Source organism: Marmota marmota, unplaced genomic scaffold (genome assembly GCF_001458135.2).
Source record: "Marmota marmota marmota unplaced genomic scaffold, marMar, whole genome shotgun sequence".
Classification (NCBI taxonomy): domain Eukaryota; kingdom Metazoa; phylum Chordata; class Mammalia; order Rodentia; family Sciuridae; genus Marmota; species Marmota marmota.
This window is the reverse complement of record NW_026000048.1, coordinates 16,603,871-16,617,178: the sequence shown is the minus strand read 5'-3', so window position 1 is coordinate 16,617,178 and position 13,308 is coordinate 16,603,871. Positions and strand designations below refer to the sequence as shown.

Genomic DNA, 13,308 nt, shown 5'->3' with positions numbered 1-13,308 from the left:
GTGTCCAAATACAACTAAAAAAATAAATAATTTTAAAAAATACATTACATTAGCCAGACACAGTGGCATACACCTATAATCCCAGTGACACTGAAGGCTGAGGCGGGAGGATCACAAATCAAGGCCAATCTCAGCAACTTACCGAGGCCTGAAGCAACTTAGCAAGACCTTGTTGCAAAATAAAAAATAACAAAAAGGGCTGGGATATGGCTCAGGGGTAATGTTCCTCTGGTTCAAGCACTAGTACCAAAAAAAAAAAAAGAAAGAAAGAAAAGACTTTATTACTTTAAACCAATAAATCAAAATATTATCTTTTCAACATGCAATAAACATTAAAAAAATCATTGAGATATGTTACACTGTTTTTTTTTTTTCATGTTAAGTCTTCAAACTCCAGTGGCTACTTTTTACAGCATATCTTAATTCATAAGTGAAATTTTTGATGGCTCAAGTGAAATGTAGTCCTTACCCAAACAATAAAATCATGCTTAATGGGAAAATATTATTTACTCCTTCTGTTTTTCAAATTTAATTTTACATTAATTACAAATTAAATACAGGATAAAATTCATATTCTTAATCTAACTAGTCATATTTCAAGTGCTCTATAACCAGATGTGGTTAGTGACTACAGTACTAGACAGCACAACTCTAACCTGTAAGCACCATGAGGATTTAAAGGGTATAAATTCTACAGTGTGGTTGGTTGTCCAGTAGTATCTGCAATGTTGAATTAAAGAGATATAGTAGATATAAAAGGATTCAGATGAATAATGTAAAGATTCAAAGCACCAAACTGTGGTCTCAACCTCAAGACTTATTAACATTAAAAATAATAATTATTATAAAAGACTTGTATCTTTCCCAAATATTCCAATGTCAAAGCAGCACTGAAAGAATTTGAGGGACCTCCTCCCAAACCCCACTCCAAATATGAACCAATACTAAAATTTAAAGAGAGAAAAATTATAAAATATACACATGATTAAAAAAAATTGTTAAGGGGGCTGGGATTGTGGCTCAGCGGTAGAGTGCTTGTCTTGCACACGTGAGGCTCTGGGTTCGATCCTCAGCACCACATTAAAAAATAATAATAAATAAATAAGGATAAGGATATTGTGTCCATCTAAAAAAAAATTGTTAAGTGTCTCTGTAGACAAAAACAAATGGGCTGGGGTTGTGGCTCAGTGGTAGAGTGCTTGCTTAGCACATGTGAGGCACTAGATTCAATCCTCAGCATCACATAAAAATAAATAAATAAAATAAAGGTATTGTGTTCTTCTATAACTAATATACTAATATATATAATTCTATATATTATATCTGTATGCATATATAACATATATATGTTTTATATGTATATATAAAACAAATGGAAACTTGTAGCCATAAATAGGGTTAAGCTGTAGGCCTACTTGGCTCCATCAATTCAAACAGGCAGAGGAAACCAGAAGTTTGATCCTGGGAACAGACTTGATGATTGAAACCAGAGACTGCAATGGAGCCCTACCACCTGTGGGGGGGAAAAATGTTTAAAGTGAGAAAATCACTAAAGCTACAGCTTATAAAAGATTATATATCTGAGATGTTAAAAAGGCAATGGTTTTAGCCCCGCAGCTGAGACCAGGCCAAGAAACTTGCAGGCTTGGTATCTGGATCTGCAATGGCCTCAATATAACCTCAGGAGGGAGCCCTAAGCTGCCTATATACAACCTAGTTCTTGTCTAGATGGCTCATGGAAAAGAAGTAAAAGCAACTATAAACACTAGGAAGAGGTAAACAGGAAAGAGAAACTCCCTCTCAAGATGAATCTGAAAATTAAAATTCCACCTACAGAAATATATTTTAATTACCAAAGAAATTATTTATTGCAAAGTTTAACCTATGTGTAATTCTTCACAACAATCCTGAATTATAAACATTTTTATACCAAGATAAGAGGTTTGAAACAAAAACACAACCTACACAACTGTATACAGGGTTTCTGATTTAAAAATTTATAACAACTTCTGGGAACACTTCTAATTAAGTTAATTCTGTGGTTCATGTTATCAAAAAATGCATATCCCCCAATCATCTTATTTTCCCATCTTCTGGAAATTTCCTATAATTGATGTTTTTGATGAGCCCCTGGAATTATTTATAGAAACTTCAAACCATGCTCAATGTAGTTTCAAGACAACTCTAAACCATGCTCAATGTAGTTTCAAGACAACTCTAACGATTGTGGCTGAAGTCTTCTCTAAAAGAAGACTCAGTACACATCTAAAGATGATGTAAACAAGTATTACATTAATTAGTATCAGATTATCTGTATTATCATTTTTTAGCAACCCTACTGTGTGGAGAGAATCAACAATTATTTCCCTTGTGAATCTATTTTAAGGCATTACAGAAAAATAATTTGAAGGAATACATATTCAAAGATACCCCCAAAGAAGATGGTGAATGATTAATGAAAATAGGTATAAGAAGAATGATTTTGGCTTTAAATAAGAAAAAAATTTCCAGAGTACTACTATTATACAAAAAGTTAATAAGTCGTTTAATAATTTCCTTTGTTAGACATAATCAAGCTGGCTGGATGACCATCGGATGGGAATGCTACAGAAGAAATTCTTTGTGAGGAAGCAGATATTGGTGAGGTCTTCTCCAACTTCAGGACTCAATTATTGGTTCTTTAATTTTTGTTTTGTTGTTATTTTTCCCTTAATGTGGAATTTTTAACATCTTGGACTCTCATGCAACTTGTTTCTTGTGTCAGATCATTTAAAATAACAGTAGTTATGTAGGTTTAAGGACTGTCAATGTTAAGATTGACTTCTTTTCTTCAGCTGCTTATGATATTATAAAAAGCAAAGTCAAAAGATTGGTAATTAATAATTCAGTCCAAAAGAAAATAGTACTCATTAGGAGCTATAAAGAGGTGGCAAAGCCAGGTAGTAAAACTGGATGACTTTGAAATTTCTGATTGGTATTACAAAGAGGCAAAAGACTGGCACAAAAACAGAACTGCATCTGGAAATCTCTTTCTAGTCACTTGATTATATATAACGTGAAATAATCAAAACAGATGACAGCAAAGAATACAGTAAATATTTAATAGCTATCAATAGATCATACTGTATAAGTTTGAGAACAAATAGAGAGAACAGGCAAATCCAAAGTTAAAATGAAAAGTAGGAACATGGGTGAGTTCTTGGTCAAAGCATAATTAAAGATTTAATATATTAAATTAATATATAATACAGGATTATAAAATATATCAGGTGAGTCAGTAAAGTCAAATGACCAACTTGAATTAAACTGATTACTTGAAACAACTCTTAACAGAGAACCTATGCATGGAAGTTCATTGTTCCTACAAGAACAGCATCACCTCTATACAAACAGCCTTCACAGAGCAAAAAAAAGCATGGACAAGGGCTGGGGCTGTGGCTCAGCAGTACAGAGGTCACCTAGCACATGCGAGGCCCTGGGTTCGATCGTCAGAACCATATAAAAATAAATAAAATAAAGGTATTGTGTCCAACTACACCTAAAAAATAAAAGTTAAAAAAAAGCATGTCTAGCACAATTGGAAGAACCACCTCAAAAACAAGATAATAAGGGGCTGGGGATGTGGCTCAAGTGGTAGCTCGCTTGCCTGGCATGCGTGCGGCCCGGGTTCGATCCTCAGCACCACATACAAAGATGTTGTGTCCGCCGAAAACTAAAAAATAAATATTAAAAAAAAAATTCTCTCTTTAAAAAAAAAAAAAAAAAAAAAAAAAAAACAAGATAATAAAAACTACACTGGATTAAAATACAAAAATATATAAAAACTACAAAGTATGTCCCTGACAAAACAGAAGCAATAATCAGTGATTTTACCCCAAAATACTTCACTACAGCTACACAACATAGAAATGTTTATTCTCTAATGCTTTATTATTCAGTGAGTGCCATCCAATGTCCATTAACCATATCTGAGCACTGAAAATGTGCTAGAACAGAGAAAACAAATTTTTAATTTTAATTAATTTATATATGCATTTTAAAACCGCTGTTCAATTCAGTTCAAACTTTTATGTATTTTTGGAATATATGGGTACACGAATCTACTTTTAGCAGAACATCTTAAGAAATCACACTAAAGTATTTTCAATAAAATTTAGCATCTTACATTAGGTGTGCGGAAATATAAATGTAAAATACACACCAGATTTTTGAGGGGTTAGTACAAAAAACTAAAATGTGAAATATCTCATTAGTAATATGTATTTGTGTGTGGGTATTGGTGTGTGTATGTTGCTAGAGATCAAATCCAGGGCCTCAAGCATACTGGGCAAGCACTTTACCACTGAGCTATATCTCCAGCCCTCCAACTTTCATACATGGGAATACATGTTGAAACAATATTTGTAATACTGGGTTACATAAAATACATTCTTAAGAAAGAATCTTATGTCTTTAAATATGGCTTCTAGAAAATCTAAAATTACATCTGTAGCTTGTTATCTACCACACAGTGCTTCTTTAAGGGATAAATGATCGGAAAAAGTCTGCAAACTGTCAAAAATCTGAAATAGTTGTTGGTCAAGATTGAGTGGGTGAAATTTTTCTTTTATTTATTTAGATATCAGGGATTGAACCCAGGGGTACTTTACCACTCACCTATAACAACAGTCCTTTTTGTTTAATTATTATTTTGAGACAGGGTCCTGCTAAGCTGCTGAACTTTTGATCCTCCTGCCTCAGCCTACCAAGTCTCTGAGATTACAGGTGAGTCCTACCATTGAATCCTACCATATGGGGCTGGTAAGTAAAATATTTTATATCGCCTAGTATAACAAAATATTACTTTAGGCTACCAAGAACTTGAACATTTACATATTCCAAAAGCCATCTGTTTCTTCTTCTTATAGACAATGGTTATGAACCATTAAAGTACAATCCTATTGGTTCCAGGACCCTCACAGACACCCTAACCCATAAATGCTCCAGTCTCTTTCATAAAATGGAACAGTAATTGCATATAACAGCATACATCCTTCCATATACCTTAAATCATCTCTAGATTACTTGTGATACCTAGTAAAATGGGAATGCTATGTAAAAAGTAGTTACATTGTATTGTTTAGGGAATAATGACAAGAAAAAAATGTGTACATGCTTAGTACAGATGCCATTTTTCCCCCAAATATTTTTCATTCATAGTTGGTGTGGAGCTGTGGATGCTGAGGGCTGACTATATTCCTCTGACTTATTGAAAACTGCAGAAATGTGTAATCATTATCATTCTGCCATCTAAAGCATGTAATCAAGTAACCAACAAATGCTTATTCCTCAAAAACTTTGATTCCTTCTCTAGCCTGATTCTCTAGCCCAAAGGCTAAAAAATGCTTTAGCTTTATAAGAGTCAAATGAGGGTATTCAGTTTATTTAAAATGTTGATATAGACTAAATTTACAAATTTTATGTTTTTACATATACATATACATTTATATACATGCTTATAAATTTATATACATATTTTCCCCAGGAATAAAATATCAGAACTTCATGCCTTAGTACTTTCCCAACCTCTTTCATACCATGGCATTTTACAGAAAAATGTATTTGTAAGATACACTGGAGTGAACCATTAAGGATGCCCAAGGGAGGACATCACTATGTCAGCATGCAGTACATTAATTGTGAAGGTCAGTCTTAAAGTTTCCTGCAATATACTACAAGAAATCTTTAACCCATATTTTATTTTCATCTGACTCACATTTTATTCTTATTTATGCCTACAGTTGTGAAAATACAACCCCTCAACATTTTTAATGGCAATATCCAAAGAAGGCCACAAGATGGAGATATTACCCTATTACCTTTTATATTTGCATTTGTGCATTTTTTTCTGTATTTTTTTCCCCAAGGTCACTTACTCCAATACATACTATTACCCTATAAGGCATTAGATTTTACTTCATGATTATCACTCAAAGTTTCTCTAAGACTGCTCGAAGAACAATACTCAAGCTAGCTTATGAACCTTACACAGTTTATATGCAAATCTCTTTAACAATATAAAGTACATTTATTTGAGCTTGTTAACCTAATTTAATCACCAGTTTGGTGCCAGATAACATTAACTATATCCCCCAATCAAATCCAATGTGCAGACTTACTACAATGAAGATAATATGAAGAATATGCTGCAATATGTTGTTTTGAAGACAATTCAAAACAATAAGTTTTAGTGATGTTTTCAAAGATGGCAACATCGTTGAAAATTGTAAAGCTTTTCACAGTAGCTACTTTCTTTTCCTCTTTTTCTTTTCTTTTCTTTCTTTTTTTTCTTAGTTTGATACTGGGTATTGAACCCAGACCCCTGGTTCTGGGTTCAATACCCAGTACCAAATACCAGTACTTTGCAACTGAGCTACATCCTCTGTCTTTTATTTTGAAACAGGTTCTCACTAAGTTGCTGAGGCTGGCCTTGAACTTATGATCCTCCTGTACAGCCTTATGGAGTATACCACTGTGCCTGGTTGATGCTGACATTTTTCCAAAATACTCTGCACGTCCTGTGGATACCATCTTTGCTTCCTTGATGCTGTTCTTGTGAGGCGTTCAATTTCCAGTGTTGAGATCTACCTCAGGAGAAATTGATTTGTCCACACAAGGTGTAGTTTCCAAAGCTGTCTACTGAGAATCTGAGACATGTGAATGGAATTGAGCTTTAAGTAACCAAAGTAGAAGTTCTCAAACAACTTTAAAATGTTTCAGTCATCAAATGATTCTCTTTCCCTGAAGATATGTTTGCCATCCACTGTGTAGGGATTGTAGCTGCCTTTGCATTGGGGTCTTTCTTGAATAGTGTATTAATGACTGCAGCATCAGAATAACTACTTTTGAGATCAATCTAAATTAAGTCTTAAATACTTTAAGAGGTACAATGCAAAAATCACACATCAAGGGGTTGGGGTTGTAGCTCAGTGGTAGTGCGCTTGTCTGGCATGCGTGAGGCACTGGGTTCGATTCTAAGCACCACATACACATAAATAAAATAAAGGTCCATAAACAACTAAAAAATATTTTTAAAAAATCACACATCAATTCTGTATAACTACTATAAAACTGTACAACATGGCAATTATTTTAACTTTATCAAATATCTAAATTAGTATGTTTTTCTTAAACCAAGGAAGTTTATTTCCTACTGCAGATAAAAGATCCATACAAAAATACTGTAAGATATAGTTAACTACAAGTAAAATAAAAATTTTCAGTTTTTCTTCATTATATATACATTAACTTCCACAAATCAAATTTAATCGCCAAACTACTGACTCAAAACACTATTTAAAGTCATAAAAGAACCTAAATATTAATCTTTTATGTGTTACTAAAAATGCAGTAATTGAAAATAACTGCTAATAAGATTTGCTATTTTGAAAAAAAAAATTCCAAAAGTCAAAGGTTTCTTGGTAATATATAAATTCAATTGATCAATGAATACTTCCTCAAACATGATATATTTTAATGGATGAATAAAGTACTTAAGGATTTGCTAGAAATAAGAAGTTTCTATCTTCCTAAGTAGGCATGTATATAGACCTTAAGATTTCTCTATGGATTTCCCCAGTAAATGACAACAGGGTTTGTTTGTTTAGTACTGAGTATGGAACCTGGGTGCTTAATCACTAAGCCACATCCACAGCCCTTTTTTATTTTGAGATAGGGTCTTGCTAAGTTACTTAGGAACTCACTAAATTGCTGAGGCTGGCTTTGAACTTGCGATCCTCCTGCTTCAGTCTCCCAAGCCACTGGGATAATAGGCATTCCTTCATTTTTAAATACTGTTCACTATATATGCCACAGTATATACAAGTCTCAGGTAACTTTTCAAAATTCTTGTGCCTTTTACAACTTTGAATTATATGTATTCCAAAATTTGTTTAAGAAAATTACTCCTTTTCAGAATTCTAATTATTGTGCTCAGTGGCATTTTAATACTACTTCTTTTCCATTTTAAAACTGCTGCTTATACTACGACATGTCCTTTATTTAATCTGTGATTTTAAACTCTTAGCTTTAAAATTAAACAACTCAAATTCTATTAGCTGACTGTGTAGATGCACATAGCTAATGTCTACCTTGCTAGCAATAAAACTGGCATCCATCTAATGATGAAGCATATTGTTTTCTCTAGCCCGGAATGTGGAAGGAGACACGCCCTTGCTTTTGCAATATATCTGATTATGCATGAAAGTCCAGATGCTAGATGATGGTAATCAGAAACACTAAGTGAATGAATCCTAGCCTTACTGAATTTGTTATTAAATAAGATGGGGAATGAAACAAATTCTAGCTTGAATTTCTAAGTAAGTCTTAACTGTACTAAAAAAAAAATCAGTCAATATAAATAATATCCCAAAACTCAAATATTTAGCTCTTAAAATACTATGAGATATTTTAAAACATAACAATAGCATTTCTACATTCGTTAGTATAAAACCAATATTAATCACAGTTAAGTTTTTTGATGAAAATAAAGGTTTTTGAAGATTTATATGACTGTAACTTCATGACAGTATATCCTATGTGCCTAACTATGAAGTAAATAATTATCTGTTGTAAATGAGGCAACTAACTTGCCCAAGGTCATAAAGCCAGCAGGTGGCCTGGTCCAAGTTCTAGAAGCCATTGGTTATTTAAATTATAGAGCTTCACGAGTGAATGAGAACACTAAAACCTGGTGGATTAAGGGATTAAAAGAAGACACCATGGTTATTCACTACTGTCCAATTTTCTACATTAATTATCTCCAATTCTTCCTCTTCATTCTCTCCTGAACCCAATCTAACCAGATTACTGATCTCACTAATTTACTGAAATAGCTCTTTGCTGAGGAAGCCAAAGACCTCCACACTGTTAAATCCAAACAATTGTCAGAATCATCTTATTTGAATTATCATCATCATTTTTAACCAGCTAATCAGTTTCTCCTCTTTGGGATACTGTCTCCACTTGATTTGAAAGACAGCACCTTCCTTGGTTTGCCTTCTGTCTCACTAGTTGCTCCTTCCCATCTTCTTTGCTGGTCCCTCTTGATTTACCTGACAACATTTGGATCCCCAAAGCTTAGCTCCCAGACCTCTTCTCTTTTGCATTCATTCTCTTGTGTGAACTCATCCAGTTATATGGTTTCCAATTATCTTCTAAGTAATTAATATTTCTGGCCCAAACTATTATGGTTTGGATGTAAGGTATCCCCCAAAAGCTCATATGTGAGACAACGCAAGAAGGTTCAGAGGAAAAACTATTGGGTTGTGAGAGTCTTAACTCAATCAATGAATTAATCCCCTGATAGGGATTAACTAAGTGGTAACCAAAGTGGTAGGGTGTGGATGAAGGAGGTGGGAATTGGGGTATGGCTTTGGTGTATATATTTGTTTCTGGAGAGTGGAGTCTCTCTCTGCTTTCTGATCATGATATGAGCTGCTTCCTTCCACCACACTGTCCCACAAGGATGTTCAGCCTCACCTGAAGCTATGAGGAATAGAACCTGCTGTCTATGGATTAAGACCTCTGAAACCATGAGCCCTCGAATAAACCTCTTTTCGTCTACAGTTGTTCTGGTTGGGTCCTTTTAGTCATAGCAGAAAGAAAAAAAAAAAAAACCTGACTAAAACATAAACTTTCATGCTTGAACTCCAGACCTAAAAAACCAAATAGTTATATGCCATCTCCACTTCAATGCTTAACAGACACAATAAATTTGGCATGTTCAAACCCCAAATTCCTGATTTTCCCTCAACTAGATTTCTATTCCATACTTCCCCAACTCAATAAATGGCAACTGCATCCTTCAGGTTATTGAAGCCAAAATCTTAGAACTGACTTCAATTGTTCTCTCTCTCTCTCTCTCTCTCTCTCTCTCTCTCTCTCTCTCACACACACACACACACACACACACACACACACACACATCCCACTTTCAAACCATCAGGAAAATCTGTCACTTCTTTGTTCACATTAAATCCAGAATCTGACCACTTGTACCACCCATGTCTATTCTACATTCTATATCACAATTATTCCTTATTCCTCCAAGTAATTTGGCACCTTATAGACTATCTTGAACACAATAAAGTGCTCATTTTAAAATTTAACTCAACTCACACATCTCTTCTTTTCAATGTCACCCCACTCAATTGGGCCCACAACTTACTTATAAGTAAAAGCCAAAATCTTTATAGTGGCCTATAAGGCCCTACATGATCTTCTTCTACCACTTATGACTCTGATCTCCTCTCCTCTTACTGTTCTCCTCCATCACTCTGCTCCAGCCACAATGGCTGCCTTGCTGTTCCCAAAACACTAAGCAAGCTCCTGCCTCAAGGCCTTTGCACTTATCTCTGCTCTCCCTTGAATGCACCACCAGCAATGCTATGTTCTGAATAGCTGAATCCCTCCAAAATTCCTCTGTTGAAACCTAACTTCCAATATATTACTATGAAGTGGCATATGAAGGGTGATTAGGCCATAAGGTTGGAGCCCTTATGCATGGGATTAGTGCACTTACTTATAAAAGAAGTCCTAAAGAACTGCCTCACATCTTAGTGATGTAAGGGCACAATAAGAAGGTGCCATCTATAAACCAGAAGGCGTTCATCAGACACAGAATCTGCCAGCACCTTGGTCTTCCACTTCCCAGCCTCCAGAACTATGAAAAATGTCTGTTGTTGAAAGCTATCCAATTTATGGTAGTTTGTTATAAAAGTCCCTCAAATCTAGACTTACCTTCTCTGACCATATACTTAATATTTACCTGTTTTTCATTCTTACTAAGTGTTTTCCTAAGTTTCATGAAGTCAGGAGTACTGCTTTATATAAAGGACTACTCTTAGAGTTTAAAAATTCAGCAGGCACCAAATAAATCTCTGTTGAAGATTGGTAAGTGCATAGAATCAAGTCTCCACTATCCTATCTACTTTGTCCTGTTCCCAAATGTCTGTGTAGTTACCAAGAGACCTCTTAGCTAAGGCTTGAAAGTTATACATTAAAGACCTTAAACAGGCTGCATTTGTCTCTACCAAATGTCTGGTCCCTGAAAGATTTCCAAGAAAAGTTAAGACATTATTATTACTGTGTGTATATATGTGAATGCATGACCAATGTGATTCTGCAACCTGTATAATCAGAAAAATGAGATATTATATCCCATCTGATTCAAACGTATGTCAAAGGTCGTTGTACTGTCATGTGTAACTAATTAAAACAAATTAAAAAGAAAAAGAAAAGTTAATTCAAATAAGGAATTTGTTCTAATCAATTTCTCTGATTAAAAGTTCCTTCTCACTTTCTGTCCAATTTCAACATAGTTGGAGAGAGAAACACAAATTAAAATAATTTTCTAAATTATTCTTTTCAATTCTACCTCGACAAAGAATCTTTTCCATTATCAATGCTTCTTTACTTCCCCATGTTTGCTCATACATTCAAGTGCTCTGGTTGTTCATACTGCTGAAGTAACTGAAAATTAAGCTGCATGAAATTATAAATGAAAATTATGAGAGTGCACATGCAATGCTGGATTACACAGTTGGAAATTTTAAGCTCCTACTACTAAAATTTTGTATACCTTAATCTCCAAGAATAACTGGAAAGCATCTTCAAGATTTTTTAAAATTAGGTTATGTATAAGCTACAGAATTTACCAATAAATTCTAAATAATTATTCTCTATATTAAAGGACTTCTCAAAAATTAGTCTTCAAACTTAGCTTAACTAATTATTGTTACACATATGGCATCGTCATTTACTTTAAAATGACAAATATTTTGGAGCAGGAAATGGCACCAGATGACACTTCATAGTATTACAAAATTGTTGCAGATTAGAATTTTAAGAGTAAAATACTTGTTCTTTATAACTCTCAAAAATAAAAATTGTTGGGCTGGGGATGTGGCTCAAGCGGTAGCGCGCTCGCCTGGCATGCGTGCGGCCCGGGTTTGATCCTCAGCACCACATACAAACAAAGATGTTGTGCCTGCCGAAAACTAAATAAATAAATAAATAAATATTTAAAAAAATAAATAAATAAAAAATAAAAAATAAAAATTGTTAAACTCATGGTGCCATGGCAACCTAGCAATTTTAGATTCAATAATGGGATGAAAATGCAATGCTGAAAAATTAAATTTCCATTTAATTGTTTGATTTAAATGAAAAATTAAATTTCCATTTAAAAGTTCAACAGTTCACCCAAACTTTTAGTAATCTAGGGAGGGAATGTGCATTTCATCTAGTTATGTTAAGTTCATCTTGAATGACAACTGTTGGTAAATTTCCTTTTTTCCCCCTGCTCGCATAACTATTTAAAGCATTGTATAAAGGACTAAAAGGAGATTGTGTGAAATTCTTTCTCTCTCCACAATTCTGAAGTCAGTGAAAAGTCATCTTTTTCTTGGCACAAAGTTTCATGTAGACTGAATAATTACCTTCACTCTACCACCTTAGATGGTAGAAATAAAGGGCAACAAACGGATTTCACAAGTTAACTTCTCAAGCTAAACCAAAGGAAAGACAAAGTAACAGATTCCGCGTTAATAGTTGGGCATCTCTTCCAGCAGCACCCCAAGTAATCTACTGCCTTGAAAGTTTCATGGCTTCTCCTGTGAGTCCCAGGACCAACCTGGTGGAGGCTTCAATTCCTCCAGATTTCTAAACTGTGATATGAACCCCTATCCAACAGGCGGAAAAGATTACAAAGTACAGTGCAAAATAAAACAAACAACAACAAAAAATACACTTCTGCAATACAAACACTGGCCAAAATGCGAGCCTGTGTTTCTCAGAAAGGAAGAGGAAAGGAGGCAGATGAGATAAGAATAAAAACCTCTACCCGCACCACTTTTCCTTCTTCCTCCTGTGGGAATGGGGGCGGGGAGAGGATCATACCTAGAATGCCAAAGCAAAGAGGAGGTATCACCACCGTCCAGCCTGTCACTGAGACCGGAACTTGAGAAGTTGGAGCGAGGGTGAGAAACTGGGAAAGTGAACGAAACCCTTGCCAAGCTACAGTTACGAGGAGACGCCGGTGAATCGGGCTGAGGATGGCAGCAGAGCCCGGAGTGAGCACATCCAGCCCCCGGTACCGGGCTCCCTCGGAGGAACAGGATCAGAGTCCGCCTCCGCGCGCCTGTCCGCCCGGACCCGCGCGCTTTCGCTCTTACCTGCTGCACCCCGAGGAACTGGTAGAAGTTGAGCTGCACCTCCTCCACCAAGTCAAACAACTCTAGATCGCCGCTCTCCCAGCCGCGCGCCGGC

At 35.2% G+C, this 13,308-nt stretch overlaps 1 protein-coding gene across 1 annotated transcript in view; it reads right to left on the bottom strand.

Annotated features, from left to right (window-relative positions):
• Nucleotides 1-13,307, bottom strand: part of Dnajc1 (DnaJ heat shock protein family (Hsp40) member C1) — a gene marked incomplete at its 5' end in the record, with an annotated part of 219,254 nt that extends 205,947 nt beyond the window's left edge. Inside the window, one exon of the mRNA XM_015495287.2 lies at nt 13,215-13,307. Coding sequence (XP_015350773.1) covers nt 13,215-13,307 — 93 coding nt within the window. The remainder of the gene's footprint in view (nt 1-13,214) is intronic.
• Between the last annotated feature and the right edge of the window lies 1 nt (nt 13,308).